We start from the raw sequence: 21,810 nt of genomic DNA, 5'->3' as shown, positions 1-21,810 counted from the left end.
CTTTTTTAAGAGACATTGAAATTGAACAGGTTTTGTTTTATATATCCTCCTGAGTGATCAATGTTTCCTAAAATATGAATGTGAAGTTCAGGAGATATCACAGAAATTGGAAAGATTCCATTTCAGGGAAAAATCTGTTAATTTCTATGAATATAGAGTTTATTGGAGTTTCTATCTGGCTAATAAGATTATATCGAGAGAGTATAATCTTATTAGTCTAAAAAATACAAAGCAGTCTTACATAAGAACAATCATGATTAATAATTCTTTTCCGGAGACTTGAGGTTTGGTGAATATGATCTCCAAAATCACATCATCTTACGGGTGAGAGTCACCTTGTCAGGTGATATGCCCACAAGTGCAAAACTGAAGCTGAAGCTCAAGTGGAAATTATACCATTGTTTGAAAACAAAATGTTAACATTTTTACCAAGGACAAACACATTTGGTGAGTATTAGCTGAGCAATAAGGAAGAATCAATTTTGAGATATATTTAAAACAATTCAGCATTTGAACCATCAGAGAGCCCTAGAAAGGCTGGTTTAAAGAGTAACAAGATAAAAATGTTGCTCGCCACAGATAGAGGAATTGGCCCAGACTTATAAAAAGCCGGCAGTGGAATAGGCAGCCATAATTCAGAAACTCCTCCAAGCAACCCAACCTTCAGATCAACTCCTGACACCATGGCCTGCTGTCAGACCAGCTTCTGTGGATTTCCCAGCTGCTCCACCAGTGGGACCTGCGGCTCCAGCTGCTGCCAGCCTAGCTGCTGTGAGACCAGCTCCTGCCAGCCACGCTGCTGTGAGACCAGCTGCTGCGAGACCAGCTGCTGCCAGCCAAGCTGCTGCCAGACCAGCTTCTGTGGATTTCCTAGCTTCTCAACCAGTGGGACTTGTGACTCTAGCTGCTGCCAGCCAAGCCGCTGTGAAACTAGCTGCTGCCAGCCAAGCTGCTACCAGACCAGCTCCTGCGGAACTGGCTGTGGCATTGGTGGTGGCATCGGCTATGGCCAGGAGGGCAGCAGTGGAGCTGTGAGCGCCCGTATCAGGTGGTGCCGCCCAGACTGCCGTGTGGAGGGTACCTGCCTGCCCCCCTGCTGCGTGGTTAGCTGCACACCCCCAACCTGCTGCCAGCTGCACCACGCCGAGGCCTCCTGCTGCCGCCCGTCCTACTGTGGACAGTCCTGCTGCCGCCCAGTCTGCTGCTGCTACTGCTCTGAGCCCACTTGTTGAAAACCTCCTTCTGCTGGGGATCCTGATAAGATGGCACCTTAAAACTAGCCAAATTAGAATCCTAACAATCTTCTGAACTCCAGTACCTATAACTGGGCTTGCAACCTCTCATCACACAGCCACGTAAATTCCCTAGGATGTAAATTCATTTACAATGGAAGACCAAAAATTTTTCCTAGACCTGGTTGTCAGCCAAAGTCCTACAATGTGAAAAGAGTTAGATACTATTTTACTATAAATATCATCTGAAATATTTCAACAGTTATTGGGACTTAAATTTAATAAAAGTTTTCATCTCTTCAATGATGAAGTTGTTGTTCAAACTTTCTTTGCTTTGGAATTTATTAAGGATATTGGGGTACTGGGATTTTTCAAAATATCAACATGACATGGCACTATGGTTTTTCTGTATTTTTGCTCTTTTAATGATGATATTTAAAAGCAATTTTCCTTTGTTTTACCATTAAATGGTCCAATATTTTGCAGCCAAGACATATGATTAAAGGAACATGACAACATTTAGGAACTGTTTCCTAAGGTCCTCACATGTGCAAAGTGGTGGGCTAGGTATTCCAACAGATTGATTCAGCCTCTTGAGGTTTTGCCAAATCTATTCATTCATCCATTCATATATGAGGTTGTATACAATTATTTCTGTCATCTAAGATATACAAAAGTATAATAAAAATTGTGAAACAATACAAACACAAGATTATAGAGTAATAGCACATAACGAATATACACGTTTCATTCAAGGTCCTAGGCTCATAACTCCCATAGCCCTTTTATTGATGTTAGGGCACTTTACACTTCAGAAGCAGGCCTCAGAAAACAGAATCTCTCTCTCTCTCTCTTTCTCACTCGCTTACTTGCTCTTGCTCTCTCTCTCTCTCTCTCTCGCTCTCTCTCTCTGGCCTTCTCCTCCCCTCTTTTCACCTGCTCCTTTTACTCCTCAAGGCAAGAATCTTCCCCCACTGTTCTTGGCACTGGCCGTCAAGATATTCTCCTACCTACCTTGTCTGATTGTAGGTCATGAGATCCCCATTTCAGAAGAGGTTGTGCCCCATGCCCTGGAGGAAGGAAGGCTGCATAGAGAGACCAAGAAGGATCTGACAGACAGGCCTTGCTGGGTTTCACCACTCACTCTACTAACATTAGATCATACTCTTTTTGTCCAATCACATTTCCAATGGTTGTCCATCATGCCCATCTACTGAAGTTTCCATAAATTGTTCAAAAAAAAAAAAAACCACAAAGTTTGAGGAGCTTCCAGATAGCTGAATGTGTGGAGGTTCCTGGAATGTGCTGTTCCCAGAGAGGTTATGAAAGCTCCTCATACCCCTTCCCCCACACCTCACCCTATGCATCTCTTCTTCTGTACCTTTTGTAATTGTCTTTATAATAAACCAATAAGCTAAATGTTTCCCTGAGTCCTGGGACCTGCTCTAGCACATTCATCAAACTTGAGGGTGTCATGGAATTCCCAATTTATGGCTGGTTGGTCGGAAGCACAGGCAAAACAACCTGAAGCTTGTGCTTGGCACTGGAAGTATGGGGCAGTCTTACAGAACTGAGCCCTCCCCTTGTAAAACCTGAAGCTATCACCAAGTAAATAGCGTTAGAATGGAACTGGAGTGGAAAACACGCAGCTGGTATCTGCTGCAGAATTTATTTCCTTGCTTATTGATGGGGAGAAATCCCACACATTAGCCACAGAAATCTTCTGTGTTGATTGTTGTTGAGTGAGAGAATAGAAAGAACATTTGAGTGTGTTTTTTTTTTCCTTCTATCCAATAGCATAAGATGTAAAAATAGCTTATGCTATTGGGTAGAAGAACAAAAAGCTAAATCAAGACTCCTGAGTTCTAGTCCCAACTTTGTAACTAGCTATCCATGAATCCTTGAGCAAGTCCCTTCACTTGCCTGGGTACCTATTTCTAATTTGGGAAATGAGAGAATTGAGTCATTACTGACAACATCCCTTCCAGGCATAAGAGAGTAGATAATTTCCTAAACAGGCTACACACTGACCAGTAATCGCTTCAGATGCCCAAAGAGGAAAAAAATATACAGTGGTCAAATTATACTGTATGCATTATCACCATCTTGCAAGTTTATAAAGTCACACTGGAATATTAAAGGGACTGAGATGCCCTGCAATAAAGAAAGCTCTACAACCAGTGGCCGGGCTCAGTGGCCCACACCTGTCATCCTAGCACTTTCGGAGGCTGAGGCAGGTGGATCACCTGAGGTCACAAGTTCGAGACCAGCATGACAAACATAGCAAAACCCCGTGTCTGCTAAAAATACAAAAATTAGCCAGGCGTCATGGTGGGCACCTGTGGTCTTACAGGCTGAAGCAGGAGAATCACTTGAATCCAGGAGGTGGAGGTTGGGGTGAAACAAGATCGTGCCACTACACTACAGCCTGGGTGACAGAGTGAGAGTACATCTCCAAAAAAAAAAAAAGAAAAGAAAAGAAAAAAAAACTCTATAACAATTACTCCCACACTAACTTAGCCAGAAAACTCTCTATTTTTATGTTACCTGTTAACACCCTGTAACACAAATACTCCTCAAAATATACTTTGAAAAATGATGAAAGAGAGCATCAACTGATGTTTTTATAATACCTGTATAATATTCCTATGTATTGTGAAGCAGAAAATAAATGTTAACTGCAAGGATGGATTTAAATGAATGTGATGTTGGCTATATACTATCACCGTTCTTATTCTAATTTTCAGAGAGAGTTCTAGAAGAAGCAAGCATTAAATAAAAGACGCATAGTGAGGCTTTCATTCCAAGGGATAAAATCTTTCGTCGTTAAATCAAAGTGGTGAGCCAATGCCTGGGGATAGAGGGGTATGGGAAGTGATTGCTTAAAGGTCATGGGGGTGTTCTTCTGTGATGATGGAAAAGTTTTTGAAACTAGAGAGAGATGATGTTGCCCAACATTATAAATATACTATATGTCACTCAATTATACACTTTAAAATGGTTAATTGTAGGTTATGTGAATTTAACCTCCATTTTAAAAAATCAAAAGAACAGGACCTCTGCTAGTACAACTTTAAAAGAATTAGGAAAAGGCACCACTTTGGAGAAGATCCAGACAGAGGGGTGCACAGTTTGTTGAGCCTCCAGCTTGATGTAAGAAATAATATGCTCCTTCCTCTGAGTGGACAGAACCACAAGCCACACATCAGGGCGCGACCTGTACATCCATACACAATGGCCCTACAATGTATTCAACATTTTATTCCCCTTATTTAGAGCTCTGTTGTCTCTGAGAGGGTTTAGGTTGGATGTACCTTTTAATTAAAAGGACTTTGGCTCAGCAGCACCCCAAAAAAGCCTGGTTGGCATTCAGGAGGGAAGAGATAGATCTTGTGACTTGGCGTAGGATAAAAGTTGGTGGTAAGAGGAGGTCCTTGAAGTTTATGTGTTATCTGGTCTAGATTACTAAGATGGAAGGCCAGAGCAGAAGCACAGAAGCCCTACGTAGGAATGTTGTATTCATTTGACTGGTACATCAATCATGTTTTATTTCTCGAGAATCTAAGTAAGGCAGTCACAACTGAATTAGAGAACTAGTAAAATGGAGAGGAAGAAATTGGGAGAATCCCCAGAACTTGTAACTAGAAAACCAGAACCATGATATCTTAAAGAAAAATAATTTCAAACATTAGTATCTGTGTTAAACCGAAGTCCAGCGTTCAGGAATAACAGACAAACACATTCTTTCTTCTTATGGTAGTGGAATGGTCTGGAGCCCATCACTTAAATGAAGCAATGAAAGCCAGAGGGAATCAGCACAGTAATAAGAAATGTGGTATATACATACAATGGAATACTCTTGAGTCTATTAAAAAGCAGGAAATTCGGTCACATATTACAACACACCTAAACTTGAAGGATATTATGTAAAGTGAAATAAAATAAATTTCATTTTCTTAATTTACTTAGAGGAGGTAAGGGAATGTTCAGATTAGTCTTTGTTCTGTGGCACAGGAGTCAAATTCTCAAGTAAGTGTCATACCTTAAATTTTGCATTGAGGAAGATGTTGAAAATAGTGCCACAGTAGAAAAGCCCAGAAAGAGAGAACTGATATGCAACGCCACTGTCTCCAGTGCTCTTATCAATAATGTATTTCAAGTCCTCAGATATCTGAGCCTTTTGCAAAAGGAGACACATCTGTTTAGTATCAAAGATTCTGCTAAATTTAGATCTGAATTAAATAGCTCCTGAGATTGTTGTCATGACACATCCACGTATTTCAAACATCCAACATAAAAAATATTAGCTAATCAAAGAATCTGTGATGTAGCTTTGCTTAAGAAGAAGCAAGGAATTCACAAAGAATCACATCTTTTAAACCAAATTTGATGTGGGATTTGAAAATATGTCTTAATTCTGACTCAGAAAGAGTTATGATGTAAACTCAAAGCTGTCATTTCTAGAGAAGCAGAACTACCACTTGGTGTTCTGGTTCAAAATCCAAGAGTAGCATTGTAACTTGCATTTCTCTGTAATGAATCCATACTCCATGGAGGCCTGGTCACCTTTTATTGCATCTAAACAAAACCTTTATATTCACCATCATCAGCTGTCTCATTCAAATTATATAAACTTTCCAGTTCACTGGATTAGTCTCTAATATCTATAATAAACTGCATACAGCTGATCTAACACTCTGTAGTAAATCACATACTCCAGCATTAATATGTTAAAAAGTATAATTTTATGCAGTTAAAACATCTAAATCTGTAGAATATCCTAAGATAAAAGACGAGACAAAGTCACAAGGAGGTTAACTTTTTTAGCACTTAAGATTTTCTTGAAGTGTGCTTATTATGCTGTTAATAAATAAATAAAATCTCTAGGAATGGCTCTAGTATACAGTGTTATTACTTACCCTAAGCTCTCCCTTCCTTCCTTTTACTCTCAAAAAAGTCTGTAAGAAAGGAAGCAAATTTTTTTTTTTTTTTGGTTACGGAGGTTAATTCTTTTTTTATTTTATTTTATTATTATTATACTTTAAGTTTTAGGGTACATGTGCACAATTTTACGGCTTGCTTTCACCCTTGGATTTTCCTTAGAATGACTGCTTACATAAAAAAAGAAGAAAGGAAAGAAAAGAAAGAAAGAAAGAATGAAAGAAAGAAAGAAAGAAAGAAAGAAAGAAAGAAAGAAAGAAAGAAAGAAAGAAAAGAAAGAAAGAAAGAAAGAAAAGAAAGAAAGAAGGAAAGAAAGAAAGAATGAGAAAGAAGGAAAGAAAAGAAGGAAGGAAGGGAATGAAGGAAGGAAGAAAGGGAGAAAGACAGAGAGAAAGAGAGAGAAAGAGAGAAAGAATTGACTGTAGTGTTTAAAGAGTTTAGTCTGGAATCAGAGGGTGTGGATTCAAATTTCAGATTCACTAGATACTAGTGTGAACTTGGGTAAGTTACTTCAATCTGTTGTGGCTCAGTTTTCTCACATGGTTGATGGGAGTGGCAATGATACCTAGCCCATAGATTGCTGTGAAAATTCAGCAAATTGACACATGCGAAGTACTCAGAACTATTTAGGCACATAATCAGTGATGGAAAAATGTTATCAAGAGCAATTAATGCCAGTCTCCCAGGCCTGAGAAAGCATCCCTTTCTGGCCAGCTGAATATAGTCTTGCTTCACAGTCAAAGGGGAGATAAGAAAGTTAGAGAAGGACCGCAGTTAAAATGGGAGGGAATTAAACTGTCATGTGAGACCCAATCACCCAGTTGTAAGGGTCAACACTGAGTAATGTTGACAATCCTTAAAGGTGAGGCATCAGTCAATTATTCTTTGACCATGAGGAAATTTTAAGAAACATGAGGAGTTAGGGATCATATTCCTAATTAATGCCAATGACTACTTGACCACGGTAAAGAAGCCTAATTGCAGACCAAATACAATCAACTTTCAAAGGCTCTCAGTAGGTTCAACAAATAATTCAGGGAGAGGCCAATTATCATTCAGAGACAAATTATCAAACACAAATAAGGAAGAGACTTCAGGAATTATGTAAACAGTAGCTGGCCAAGGCTTATAAAAGGCCCAATGTGGCAGCCATCACCAAAACTCAGAAACTCCTCCAAGCAACCCAGACTTCAGACCAGCTCCCAACACCATGACCTGCTGCCAGACCAGTTTCTGTGGATTTCCCAGCTGCTCCACCAGTGGGACATGCGGCTCCAGCTGCTGCCAGCCAAGCTGCTGTGAGACCAGCTGCTGCCAGCCAAGCTGCTGCCAGCCAAGCTGCTGCCAGACCGGCTCCTGCGGAACTGGCTGTGGCATTGGTGGTGGCATCGGCTATGGCCAGGAGGGCAGCAGTGGAGCTGTGAGCACCCGTATCAGGTGGTGCCGCCCAGACTGCCGTGTGGAGGGTACCTGCCTGCCCCCCTGCTGCGTGGTGAGCTGCACACCCCCATCCTGCTGCCAGCTGCACCACGCCGAGGCCTCCTGCTGCCGCCCGTCCTACTGTGGACAGTCCTGCTGCCGCCCAGTCTGCTGCTGCTACTCCTGTGAGCCCACCTGCTAAAAGCCAGTTTGCTGATTTTCAACTTGAAATTTCCACTTTCAGTTCCATTCATGAATGAATGATTTCTTCAAGCACTTATGGACCACTAACAAATTCTTGAACCTTTCTTTGGCTTTGTTATGGGGGCTACCAAATATTTCGGCCTCAGAATTATCTGATTCCTTTCAATTCCAGAAAGACCTTGCTCTTCTCTCTGAGGAGGCCAAAATACAAATTTGACCCAAGAAATGAAAAAGTTGATTTACCTTGAAATTGAGCCTTTACAAGCATTGAAGCCCATGCTCTGAGTCTCAGCACCGACGAGACCATGGAAGAGCCATCTGTCCTTCTCAGGACACTCACTTCCTGTACTCCACCGTCCTGCAAATTTTACCCCCTATGAAAGAGGAATAATATACCAAGGTCTAATAAATTTTAACTATTGGTGCAACAAACATATCTTTTTTTTTTCATTGAGTGTACTCAGGATGTATATTTCATAGAATGTCATATGAAAAATTTTAATTGCTTTTGATATCCCTTCTCTTCTAATACCACATTAGGAAATTTGTTATCCAGAGGTCCAGTGGAGGTTAATGACCATAAAAACATAGAGTAACTGTAGTTATTTAGGGCCTCAGAAATGGCAAAGGCTCTGTTACCATAACTTAACCTTACACACTGCTTTCACAACCAGGAAGTTACAGAAATCAAATTCTCTGGCTGGGTGTGGTGGCTCACACCTGTAATCCCAGCATTTTGGGAGGCCAAGGTGGGCAGATCATGAGATTGGGAGTTTGAGATCAGCTTGGCCAACATGGTGAAACCCCATCTCTACTAAAAAAATCAATTGCATTTCTATATACTAACCATGAAAAATCTGTAAGTAAAATTTTAAAAACAATTCAATTTACAATAACATTAAAAGAATAAAATACTCATGGCCGGGCATGGTGGCTCATGCTTGTAATCCCAGCACTTTGGTAAGCTGAGGCAGGCAGATCACCTGAGGTTAAGAGTTCAAGTCCAGCCTGGCCAATATAGTAAAACCCTGTCTCTACTAAAAATACAAAAATTAGCCAGGCATGTTCGTGGATGCCTATGGTCCCAGCTACTGGGGAGGCTGAGGCATGAGAATTGCTTGAACCCAGGAGGTGGAGGTTACAGTGAGCCAAGATTGTGCCACTTCACTCCAGCATGGGTGACAGAGTGAGACTCCATTTCAAAAAATAATAATAATAATAAAAATAAAATAAAGAATAAAATACTTAGGAACAAACTTAACCTTGGAGGGGAAAGATTTGTACACCAGAAACTACAAAATGTTACTGAAAGAAATTAAAGAAGATACAAATAAATGAAAAGACATCCTGAGATCATGGATTGTAGGATTTAATATTGTTAAGATGTCAATACTACCCAGAGAATCTACAGATTTAATGCAATACCTGTAAAAATCTCAATGATGTTTTTGCAGAAATTTTAAAAAAATCTATCCTAAAATACATATGAAATCAGAAGGGGTCCTATATAGCCAAAACAATCTTAAAAAAGAACAAAGTTGGTCTCACATTTTCCTATTTCAAAATTTACTGCAAAGGTACAGTAATCATAACAGTGTGATACTGACATAAAGACAGATATATAAAGCAATGGAAAAGAACAGAGAGCCTAGAAATAAACCCTCAAATACATATATGGTTAAATGAGTTCATTTATTTATTTATTTGAATTGACAAAAATTATATGTATTTATTGTGTACAACACATTGTTTTGGAATATGTATACTTTGTACAATCAAACTAATTAACATATGCATTACCTCACATAAGTTTTTTTGTAGCGAAAACACAAAATCTACTTTCTTAGCAATTTTCAGGACTGTAACATATTGTTATGAACTATAGTCTCTATGTTGTACAATAGATCTCTTGAATTTATTCCTCTTATCTAACTGAAATTTTGTAATCCTTTGACCAACATCTTCCCAACACACTCCACCACCACCCTACCCCCTGGTAACCACCATTCTACTTTCTACTTCTATGAGTTCAACTTTTTCTTTTTTTTGAGGTTTTTTTGTTTTTATTATACTTTAAGTTCTAGGGTACATGTGCACAACGTGCGGGTTTGTTACATATGTATACATGTGCCATGTTGGTGTGCTGTACCCAATAACTAATCATTTACATTAAGTTCCACTTATAAGTGAGAAAGTGCAATATTAGTCTTTTTCTTTGTCTGACTTATTTCACTTAGTATAATGTTCTCAAGTTTCATCTGTGTTGCCCCAAATAGCAGGATTTCCTTCTTTTATGACCAATAATATTCCAGTGTGTGAGTGTGTGTGTGTGTATGTGTGCATGTATCGCATTTTCTTTATCCATTCATTTAATGATGGACATGGACACTTAGGTTGCTTCCATATCTTGGCTATTGGGAGTAATGCTGCAATGAACATGGGAATGCAGATGTCTCTTCAAAATACTGATTTACTTTCCTTCGGGTGTGTACACAGAAGTGGGATTGCTTGATTATATGACAGTTCTATTTTTAATGTTCTGAGGAATCTTCATATTGTTTTCCATAATGGCTGTACTAATTTACATTTCCACCAACAGTGTGCCAGAGTTCTCTTTTCTCCACTTCCTCTCCAACACTTGCTATCTTTTGTCTTTTTGATAATAACTACCTAATATGTGTGAGACGATATCTCATTGTGGTTTCAATTTGCATTATCTGATGATTGGTGATTTTGAAAATTTTTCATATACCTGTTGTCCATTTGTAGATTTTTTTTGAGAAAAGTCTATTTAGATTTTTTGCCCATTTTTCAATTACATTATTTGTTTTCTTACTACAGGTATTGAGTTGTTTGAGTTTCCTCTATATTTTGGATATTAACTCCTTATCAGATATGTGGTTTATAAATATTTTCTCCCATTCAATGGTTTGTCTCTTCACTCAGTTTAGTGTTTTATTGGCTGTGCAGAAGCTTTTTAGTTTGATGTAATCCCACTTGTCTATTTTTGCTGATGCTTTTGGATTCGTGTTCACAATATCACAATATTGGCCAGGCAAAAGTCATGGAGTTTCCTCTGTTTTCTTCTAATACTTTTATCATTTTGAGTCTTTCTTACATTTCAGTCTTTTAATCCATTCTAAGTTGGTTTTTGTATATAATATGAGATAATGGTCTAATTTCATTCTTCTGCATGTGAATGTGGTCAAATGATTTTCAACAAGGATGACAAGACTATTTACAAATGGTTAAGATGGTTAATGTAAATGGTTCATAAATTTTATGGTATGTATATTTTACCACAATTAAAAATTTGTAACTATAAACATGTGTAGGAGACCCAAATTTTTCTGAAATAGAAGATATATATGTATATATGCTGGTTTATATTTGCAGAAGCAAGGATAAAGGTGTCAAAGAATGTGCACCAAATTCTTAATATTGATTACCTCTAGAGCATTAGTTTTGAAAGAGATGTGTGCATCTTCTGGGAAGGGAAAAGATACTAATTTTTCTTTATATACCTCTGTACTCTTTGACTTATCACAATGTGTATTCATTACTAGCACATATGTTTAATTTAATAGAGTCAGAAAACAATCTACAAGCAAAAGTCATTAAAGATTTTAGTTAGCAATATGTACATTCACTACTACTGAAGGCAAGAATATTAGATAGAGCTCTGAGGATCCTATAACTTGCACAAATTGATCATAGAAAGGCATACTTGGTTTGAAAGTTGATACATCAGGTTGTAGTTCATGTTTTGATGACACTAATGTTAGTCTTTCCAAGTCTGGACAAATTGTTTGTAAAAACATGATCATGGTTAAGTGACCATTTAAGGAAAAATGGTCAGTTAAGATAAATTCTGCCTAAAGGTTATCAAAAGACAAGTATGATAAAACGTGCCAGGGCAACACTTGGCTCAAGGCTAGTCTGTCATGTGACTTGCATAAAGAGGCACTTCTGTGCTTGGCTTCCGTGGTGAGACTTCACTTAGTCCAGAGGGCAAAGAAGAAACATAATGAGACTTAATTGAACAATGGAAAAAGCAGGCTATTGAAATGCTATTTATAACTTTCTAAACACCTCAAGTATTAGCCAGAGACTCATACTGAAATTGACATCAAGAAAAGGTGTTAGGTAAATATGCAGCTCTAGGGAACATATAAAAGGACAGATATAGAAGGTGCAGCCCAAACTCAGAAACCTCTCTTAACACAGCTCTCAACCCAACTTCTGACACCACGGCCAGCTGTTCCACCAGTGGGACCTGTGGCTCCAGCTGCTGCCAGTCAAGCTGCTGTGAAACTAGCTCCTGCCAGCCAAGCTGCTGCCAGACCAGCTCCTGCGGAACTGGCTGTGGCATTGGTGGTGGCATCGGCTATGGCCAGGAGGGCAGCAGTGGAGCTGTGAGCACCCGTATCAGGTGGTGCCGCCCAGATTGCCGTGTGGAGGGCAACTCCCTGCCCCCCTGCTGCCTGGTAAGCTGCACACCCCCATCCTGCTGCCAGCTGCACCATGCCGAGGCCTCCTGCTGCCGCCCGTCCTACTGTGGACAGTCCTGCTGCCGCCCAGCCTGCTGCTGCGACTGCTGTGAGCCCACCTGCTAAAAGCCAGGTTGCTGATCGCTTAAGAATGAAAGAGGAAGCACAGCAAAATTGTTCTGATTTCTGAAGAACTGTTCGATTTTACCTGGATGTTAAGTACCATGATGTTGTTAAGCTGCTCAGAGATAATGAAACTCCTAGTTAGGACACTGTGGATGTGCCGAATTCACTTACTGAAACATGTATCAATCAGTGTTCTGGATAGCTTGCATTGCTTGAGCAGAGGACCATGATGGAATAGTTCATCATTTCAGTGACATCTCTGCTCCCCCAACTCTCTCTTGATGCCCATGCATCTGCAGACCTGGTTTTTCCTTGAATATCTCTGATTAATTCAAATAAAATGTTTTAATGTGCAAAGCAAACTGAGTTATGTCCTCCTTCTACCTTTAAACATGTCTTCTTGTAGCTGGTATTCAAGAGTGGATTTGCAATTTGATAATAATACCAAGGCATAACTATAAAGTCTAAACCAGAAAGATGAAATACAAAGTAAATTATGCTTGAATCCATCAGCTTAAAAATGCTCCATGAATTAAAGAATTTTTATAGTTCAAATATTTACATGCTCTAATCTATTATGATTAGGTCTAGACCAATAAAGCTTGACCTTTAGCTAAAATGTTAAGGTTGATCAAAGCTATTGATTTCTACCTAAATGTAATTCTACCATCTTTTGTCTCCTTCCATTTAATATACTAAATGTTCTCCTTCATTTATGCCCCAAAATCTAAAGAAATTGCATTACCTTCTAAATAGATTTAAAAATATCTACTAGATACTACCTATTTTCCAAGAGAATTTAGGTTTAATTTCTACACCTTAGCCTTTCACATTCTTCCCACTGATCTCTGAATTGCTCTCTAAGCTTCAACTCCCACTATTCACCTTCATTTGATGTAGGTATGCATAAGGTGTATCTTTGGTCTAAATGATAGTAGAAGAAACAGCTATAGAGAGCACCCGCTGAGTTCTACCATTGCCATTTGTCAGACAGAAGCATTAGAAATCTGAAACAGCTCTATTATATTTGGCACTTTGCAACCCAACTTAAAAGATATTCTCTTAAGAAGTTAACACGCTGGGCGCAGTGGCTTACGCCTGTAATCCCAGCACTTTGGGAGGCCGAGACAGGTGGATCACGAGGTCAGGAGATCGAGACCATCCTGGCTAACATGGTGAAACCCCGTCTTTACTAAAAATACAAAAAAAAAAAAAATTAGCCAGGTGTGGTTGTGGGTGCCTGCAGTCCCAGCTACTCGGGAGGCTGAGGCAGGAGTATGGCGTGAACCCAGGAGGTGGAGTTTGCAGTGAGCCAAGATCATGCCACTGTACTCCAGCCTGGGCAACAGAGCAAGACTCTGTCTCAAAAAAAAAAAAAAAAAAAATTTAACACAACCTAGAACAAAACAAAACATATTTTGCCATTTAATTTTTAAATTCTTCATTAGGCGTTAGAGTGTAATACACAAAATACAACAGGATGCAAATATAGAAAGAAACACATTTTCCACATTATTTACAAGCTCCCAGAACTTACCTCTATCATTTAATTGGTAGCAATGATGGGTTACACACAAAATTATGCAATTTCCAAGAGGAATAAAGTAGATGGCAGTACATTCTTCAAAGTGTCATAACTCCTAGATATTTTTTCCCGAGCCCGGTTCCACTACTAAATCCAAAAAATAAAATAAAATAAAATAAATCAAAAAACACATTTTCTAGTCTCTTTACAGCAAATAACAAGACTCTTTCATGAGAAGTACTACAGCTTGAAAGTTCTCTTTAATCATGTGTGAGTGGTATTGATATCCACGAATCATGCCTTTTACTCCACCTATTCAATAAACATTTATTAAGGTTCTACCACAAACTAAGGACTCTGCTGGATACCTTCCTAAATACTATGTCAGTTTGGTTCCCAAGAACAGATTTCTGGTCTGGAACAGGAATAATATTCACACATTCCAAATTGGTTGAAATCAAAGGAACTATAATCAGTAATTCAATAGGACATTGGAACAAAAAAAGGTGAAATCTGCAAATTATGTCTGACCAAAGGTACTCCTTCAGTTAGTAGATATCCAGATATCCAAAATTCAATAGAATGTAGTCTATATATCTAGAAGGAAAAAAATAATAGTTAAATAAAACAGCACAATTATTACTCTTAGCCTTAGAGGTCTGGATAGATTGTCACATGGAATAACTATTATGTAAAATGAGAGCATTCATTTGGACTAAAATGGAAGGACTCTTTGAACATGGGAAACCACAAACATATTCCAAAGAGCAAAGGACTGATATGAGGAGTCCAGAAGAAACTATAAAACAGAGTAATTTCTAAACTATTGCTCATAATGTGTCATAAGTATTTCAACGTAAGCCAATCAGAGATCCACTGAGAAACAAATTTAAACAAAAACAAAGAAAATATGTTAACAATTTTGTAAACAGCAGCTGGTTCAGATATATAAAAGGGCCAACGTGGAAGTCACCACCAAAACTCAGAAACTCCTCCAAGCAACCTAACTCTCAACCCAACTCCCAACGCCATGACCTGCTGCCAGACCAGCTTCTGTGGATATCCCAGCTTCTCCACCAGTGGGACCTGCGGCTCCAGCTGCTGCCAGCCAAGCTGCTGTGAGACCAGCTGCTGCCAGCCAAGCTGCTGTGAGACCAGCTGCTGCCAGCCACGCAGCTGCCAGACCAGCTTCTGCGGATTTCCCAGCTTCTCAACCAGTGAGACCTGCAGCTCCAGCTGCTGCCAGCCAAGCTGCTGTGAGACCAGCTGCTGCCAGCCAAGCTGTTGCCAGACCAGCTCCTGCGGAACTGGCTGTGGCATTGGTGGTGGCATCAGCTATGGCCAGGAGGGCAGCAGTGGAGCTGTGAGCACCCGTATCAGGTGGTGCCGCCCAGACAGTCGTGTGGAGGGCACCTACCTGCCCCCCTGCTGTGTGGTGAGCTGCACGCCCCCATCCTGCTGCCAATTGCACCATGCCCAAGCCTCCTGCTGCCGCCCGTCCTACTGTGGACAGTCCTGCTGCCGCCCAGTCTGCTGCTGTGAGCCCACTTGCTGAAAGCCAGTTTGCTTATTTTCAGTTGCCTAGGTCACAGTGTCTCTGAACTGTTCATCCTTTGACCACCCCTGGACCACTAACAAGCTCTCAGACTTTGCATTACCTGTGATGGAGACTACTAAGTATATGAGCTCACAATTCTATCTGATTCCATTCTACAGTGGATACCTTGACGCTTCACTGGGGACACAGAAATGCTACAAAGCCACCTGCTGATCATCAATTTGCTTGGGATATACTATTTCTGATATTTCTGCAGGATTAAAAATTAATGACATGTTGTGGAATTTATCCATGAGAACTGTCCACAAGTCTAATGTTTCCATGCTTTATAATCTATTTTATCTTGTTTACCTAAAATTTTTTGCAACATCAAAGACCCCAAATTATAGCCAAGTGACATTCCTCAAGTGTCACCAGAGAGAATGGAAGCTCATCACCCAACATTCAGCTTCTAAGAAGTAGGCTGGACTTTCCACGTTTTAACATCTGATCCATCCCTTGGTTTTTGGATCATAATGATCTTGCCTGCTGGATATTTCAGTTATATCTGTGATACAATGTCTTCTGTCATTTCTTAATAAATATTATATACTAGGCAAAGAAACCATTGTCTTTGTTTTCACTTGTACATCACCTGGTTTAACTGCTTATAATTCAAGAATGTCTACTTGAGGCCAGGAGCAGTGTTTCACACTTGTAATCCTAGCAATTTGGGAGGCTGAAGTGGGCGGATTACCTGAGCTCACGAGTTTGAGACCAGCCTGGGCAACATGGTGAAACCCTGTCTCTACTAAAAATACAAAAAAAAAAAAAAAAAAAAATTAGCTGGGCGTGGTGGTGCATGCCTGTAGTCCCAGCTACTTGGGAGGCTGAGGCAGGAGAATTGCTTGAACCCGGGAGGTGGAGGTTTCAGTGAGCTGAGATCATGCTACTGCACTCCATTACACTATGCAATAAACTGCAGTAAGCTCTCAAAATGGCAATTTCCTATGTATGACACCAAAGAAGACATAAGGTGCACTAAACAGTTAAGTAATGGTAAAAAGACACATATTTCCAAGTCCAAAGCAAACGTGAGAGCCTTTCTTTTATTGAGGATCATTGGCCATGTAAGAGTAGGTGGACAATGAAAAGGATGAAGCAAGATGAATTAAGGTACTAAAGGATGGAGACAAGAATGAAAAGGGGGAGAAGAGAACAAAATATAGGAGAAAAGACAGAAAGAAGACACAGTGAAAAAGGCTAGGTACAAGAGGCTGAAAGAAAAGGAGGAAGAGTGATGGAGAAGACACACCTGAAGGGAAAGGAGGTGAACCAGCGTGGCCTTATTAGTACCATATGCTGTGCATGTCCCAAGTACACATCATGCGAACTTTGCTTCACATAACATCTATATCGATCCTGTGAAATAGATATTGTGATCCTGGCTTGTAAATAAGTAAGTCTAAAAGAAGTTAAATAGCTTGTTTACAGTCACATAGCTCATAAGTTTAGAAACAAAACTGAAATCTGAATGCAACTCTGACTCCAAAATTTATGGAGAGAATGAAATTAAGAAAATAGATATAAAGGAACGTGTGGGAAAGTGTATAAGATTTAAAGACGGCTATTTCAGAGACTGTGGGCTTCAGAATAAGTTACTCTGTGCTGCTGGTTAAGTTGTGGTCTCAGAACTCCCTATTATACTCAGCTTTATGATGTTAGCAATGAAATCTGCAAGCCACATTGTTGCTTTTCCAGCTTTCCATATTAGGCCTTGCTCCAGCCAGCCAGCACCCCATCCTCAGAGTTCCAAGTCAGGTCCACTGGGACTATCCTCCAAGTTCAGAGACATCAGAACATGTCAAGAAAAAATATGACTGTCAGTTCTGCAGGACCCAGCCTCTAAACTTATACATTTTAATAACTCCTAACTCTTCCTTGTTCCTTCAACCCTAGGGTCAGTAGCTGCTTCCTGTAGTTGCTACTTCCATGTTCAAATAATTGGCATGGATTTTGTCTCCTCGCTAGATGCTGACTGATAGAAAAGTTGTTACCAGGAGTGGTCCTGGAAAGTAGACCTTCATAGATGGGACTTGGGGATTGCTTTGGTAAAGTCCCTGAGCTTGAACCCAGTGTTAAACTCCTTGCCAATAAAAAATGAAATGCATTGCATGCAATAACATCACCATTATTACTTTGGTTGTTTAAATAAAGCACCTATTAAAATAAGTGGCTTGGGGGCGCAAGTTGCTGCTGCTCTTGACTATTAAGACAGTCGTGATGATTATAAGCATTGTGGTGAAGGATGTCTTCTGAGTGAACTGCGTGCTTTCAGAAAGAAAAATGGCAAATTCAAGACCTTAATATCTCAGGTCAGGTCATAATCAGAGATCCAGAAAAGATTCAGCAGCAGCCCTAAAATAATCACTTGTTTGTTATAGCCACAGGACTGATACTGCCCTATATTAAACACTAACTAAATTTAATTGTGTGAGTTGCATAATTGAAAGGTAAGTTGAATTCACAGCTTCAACAAGACTGTCATGTGAAAGTTAGGGAACTGACAAGGAAGAAGTTTTAGAATTGAAACCTGGCATAAGGATTTCTGTCTGAACTCAAAGGGGGCTGAGGATCTTGAATCTCCAAGTCATTCTGAGCCTCCTTTACCAGTAAAAATAGATTTCCCTCCTGATGAGTCTGATGAGAACAGCTGTCCACTGCTGGAAAATCCTCTAATAAACTCACTTAGGAAATGTACTTATATGGAATGCCTATTGTGCTGAATAGCCACCATAACTATAACTTTTTCCTACTAGTCCTGTATTTCTGATCACATTTCAGATGTTCCATAGGGCAAATATGATGTATGATCCAGGAAAAATAGCTCATGCATGAAAAAACATGCAATAGGCCAAAATCCAGAATACTGACAACACCAAATGCTGACAAGAATATGGAGCAATAGGAACTCTCATTCATTGCTGGTGGGAATGGAAAATGGTACAGCCACTTTGGAAGACAGTTTGACAGTTTCTTACCAAACTAAACATATTCTTACCATACAATCCAGCAATCATACAACTTGGTATATACTTTAAAAAGTTGAAAACATATGTCCACTCAAAAACCTGCATATGGATGTTTAAAGTAGCTTTATTCATAATTGCCCAAACTTGAAAACAACCAAGATGCCCTTCAGTAGGAGAATGGATAAACTGTGGTACATCCAGACAATGAAATACTATTTAGTGCCGAAAAGAAATGAGTTATCAAGCCATGAAAATACATAGATGAGATTTAAATGCATATGACTAAATGAAAGAAGCCATTTGAAAAGGCTAAATACTGTATGACTCCAAGTATATGACATTCTGAAAAAAGTAAAACTATGGAGACTAAAAAAATGAGTGGTTGCCAGGGGTTAGGGGTAGAAGGGGTGGAATAGGAACAACAAAAAAGGATTTTAGGGCAGTGAAACTATTCTGTATGATACTATAAGGTGGGTACAAATCATGTATTTATCCAAACCCGTAAAATGAACAACAAAAGTGAACCCAAATGAAAACTATGGACTCTGGATGATTATGTGTCAATGTAGATTTATCAATTGTAAAAAAATGTATCACTCTAGCGGGAGATGTTGATAATGGGGGAAGCTACATATGTGTGAAAACAGGGGGTATATAGGAAACCTGTGTGCTCGATTTTGCTGTGAACTCAAAACTACTCTGGAAATAAAGTGTATTTTTAAAAAGCATTATTGTATTATTATATATTAGCAGAAACCTGAGGAATATGTGTAAGTGTATTTTTGGGGTAGTAAACCAAAGAAGATGGAATATGACACTCTAATAATCTCACTTAGGGAAGTTGCTTATGAGGAATGCCTAAATGATGTGATTACACTTAAAGATTCTGGATGTAAAATTTCTGTACAAAGAATTATTTGATTTGTTGGTTTAAACTTGAAATCAACAATGGCCTATGTTTACTGATGCTCACGTGTCAGGACTTTTTTGACATAATGTAAAGGAAAGGAATCAAAGACTTAAGGAGATAGGAATTTTGGAGACGATTTGTCATGTGACACTGCACACATACGCATCGCCAGGTAACTTTCCAAAGGTCCCAGAGAAAACTGCCTTCACTCAAGGCTTTTATATTCATGAGAGACTCTTGCAGTAGCCTAGATATGATGGTGGAGATACTCCCTCTCTTTGATTTCAGTAGAGAAAATAGGATCTCAGAGCACTGGAAGCTAAGCCACAAAACTTGACTACCAAAGTAAAAGTAAGTGCAGTTGGCCTGTTTGAATTGCATGGGTCCACTTACACGCAGATGTTTTTCAACCAAACACTGATTGAAATACAGTATTCTCAAGACGCAAAATTTGCATATATGGAGGACCAACTTTTCATAAACACTCCACAGGGCTGACTCTGAGACTTGAATATGTGCAGATTTTGTATATGCAGGAGGCCTGGAACCAATTCCCCCCACCCAGTACACTGAGAGACAACTGTACATTCACTGTAAAGAGAAACAGAGATATAGTGGTAGCCAGAATGCTTTGACCCACAGGGTTCTGTCAGTAGTTAGTTTATTATGGTATCCTTGGAATGAAATTAAGGGGAAGCCTATTAAAATGTTGGCTGATATCTATACTCAGATGTTCAGGGGATTGTATTAGTTTCCAATTGCTCCTCTAACAAATTACCACAAAATTGGCAATATAAAATAACACAAATGTATTATCTCACAGATTTTGTGGGTCAGGAGTACAGCAGGGCATGGCGAGATTCTTTGCTCTTGGTCTTATGGGAGTAAAACCAAAGTATCAGCTGGTTCTCATCTGAGGCTCAGTCTTCTTCCAGGAATTGTTTTATTGGCAGGATTCATTTCCTTCTCATGTTTTCATATAGTCCCCTCCATCTTCAAACCAGCAGTGGTAGGTCAAGTTCATGTTATACTTTGAATCTCTCTGATTTCCTACCCTACCCCCACTTCCCTCTCCAATGTCCTCTTCTGCTCTCAGCTGGGAAAAAAAATGTTCTGCTTTTAAGGGCACATATAATTAAATTGGACACACCTGGATAATTCAGGATATTGTCACTATCTTGAAGTCAACTGATTAGTAACCTTAATTACATTTGAAATGTCCCTTTTGTTACATAGCAGACATGCTACATAACATCCCCAAGTCCCATCTATGAAGATCTACTTTCCAGGACCACTCCTGGTAACAACTTTTCCATCAGTCAGCATGTAGTGAGGAGACAAAATCCATGCCAATTATTTGAACATGGAAGTAGCAACTACAGGAAGCAGCTACTGACCCTAGGGTTGAAGGTACATGACCTTGGGTCATGACACAAGGGCTCAGAGGCCTTGGAGGCTGAAATTCTGCCAATTACAGGAACTATTAGACATTAAGTTGACACTAATTTCTAGAGACCCAGATGCCACTGGTCCTCCAAAAAAAAGTGGTGACTTTTGATGGCCAGATGATAGTTAGAATCTTGGTCTACATTTGAATCACAGTGGACCCAGTGGGCCTGCAGAACAATTCCACAATTTGTGAATGTATAATTGGAATAATCATGCTTGACAGCTGGCAGAATCCCCACATTGGCACTGAGGAATAAAGCTCATTTGGTAAAAAGAACCAAGTTGAAGCCCCCAGAAGTTTCCCTTGATACAAGAATAGTAAATAAAAAATAATACTATATTGATGGGAAAATTTTGAAGATGGGTGCCATTATCAGAGACTTGGAAAAAGCTGGGTTGTGATACCTACCATCTCCCCATTGAGCTTGTTTATCCCGTGGACAAAGCAGATAAACCCTGGAGTATAACCAAACAATTATGTATTATTGTTTTAAATGAATTCAGGTGGTGACCTCAACTGGAGATGATGTTCCAAATGTTGTATCTTGAATGGAGCAAATTAAGACAGCCCCTGGCACCTGGTATGCAGCTATTGACAAGAAAATGCATTTTTCTCTGTATCAGGGCAACCAGAAGTACATTTCTTTGACCTGGCATGGCCAACAGTAACCTTCCAAGCATTGCCTCAGGGCTACGTCAACTATCCTGCTCTCTGTCCTAATATACTCATGGTATTAATCATCTTGACTTTCCATACAACATCATAACAGTCCACTATATCAATGACATCATGCTGGTTACATATGACGAGCAGGAAGTAACAAGTACCTTAGAGGACTTGGTAAAACATTAATGAACTCCAGGGCAAGAAACAAACTCTACAAAATTAAAAAGCTCACCTCCTCAATGAAGTTTCTTGGAGTCCAATTGTCTGGAACACACTGA

At 39.5% G+C, this 21,810-nt stretch overlaps 5 protein-coding genes across 5 annotated transcripts in view; 4 read left to right on the top strand and 1 right to left on the bottom strand.

Moving 5' to 3' along the window:
• Positions 1-2,490, bottom strand: part of LOC100454267 (keratin-associated protein 4-7) — a 38,137-nt gene extending 35,647 nt beyond the window's left edge. Inside the window, exon 1 of the mRNA XM_063718206.1 lies at positions 2,247-2,490. The gene's annotated coding sequence lies outside the window, so the exon portion shown is untranslated. The remainder of the gene's footprint in view (positions 1-2,246) is intronic.
• LOC100455961 (keratin-associated protein 1-1) lies at positions 631-1,551 on the top strand. The gene has a single exon (XM_002827579.3). It carries the CDS (start codon positions 684-686, stop codon positions 1,230-1,232), a length of 549 nt encoding a protein of 182 aa, XP_002827625.1. The 5' UTR covers positions 631-683; the 3' UTR covers positions 1,233-1,551.
• Positions 2,491-7,383: 4,893 nt separating the features above from the next.
• LOC100452740 (keratin-associated protein 1-3) lies at positions 7,384-7,794 on the top strand. Its single transcript, XM_024235474.2, has one exon. The coding sequence runs from the start codon at positions 7,384-7,386 to the stop codon at positions 7,792-7,794; it is 411 nt and encodes a 136-aa protein (XP_024091242.2).
• Positions 7,795-9,151: 1,357 nt separating this feature from the next.
• LOC129054919 (keratin-associated protein 1-4) lies at positions 9,152-12,412 on the top strand. Its single transcript, XM_054546263.1, has 2 exons — positions 9,152-9,158; positions 12,024-12,412. Exons 1-2 carry the CDS (start codon positions 9,152-9,154, stop codon positions 12,410-12,412), a joined length of 396 nt encoding a protein of 131 aa, XP_054402238.1.
• Positions 12,413-14,887: 2,475 nt separating this feature from the next.
• LOC100449645 (keratin-associated protein 1-1) lies at positions 14,888-16,099 on the top strand. Its single transcript, XM_003780081.5, has one exon. The coding sequence runs from the start codon at positions 14,968-14,970 to the stop codon at positions 15,490-15,492; it is 525 nt and encodes a 174-aa protein (XP_003780129.3). The 5' UTR covers positions 14,888-14,967; the 3' UTR covers positions 15,493-16,099.
• Positions 16,100-21,810: the final 5,711 nt, after the last annotated feature.

Source organism: Pongo abelii, chromosome 19 (assembly GCF_028885655.2).
Source record: "Pongo abelii isolate AG06213 chromosome 19, NHGRI_mPonAbe1-v2.0_pri, whole genome shotgun sequence".
In the NCBI taxonomy this organism is placed as follows: domain Eukaryota; kingdom Metazoa; phylum Chordata; class Mammalia; order Primates; family Hominidae; genus Pongo; species Pongo abelii.
Note: the sequence above shows the minus strand (reverse complement) of the source record. Positions and strands in the feature narration are given on the sequence as shown.

Bases quoted from the DNA above. Each gene is read 5' to 3' on its own strand.
- LOC100455961 (XM_002827579.3), top strand. From the start codon at position 684: ATGGCCTGCTGTCAGACCAGCTTCTGTGGATTTCCCAGCTGCTCCACC.
- LOC100452740 (XM_024235474.2), top strand. From the start codon at position 7,384: ATGACCTGCTGCCAGACCAGTTTCTGTGGATTTCCCAGCTGCTCCACC.
- LOC100449645 (XM_003780081.5), top strand. From the start codon at position 14,968: ATGACCTGCTGCCAGACCAGCTTCTGTGGATATCCCAGCTTCTCCACC.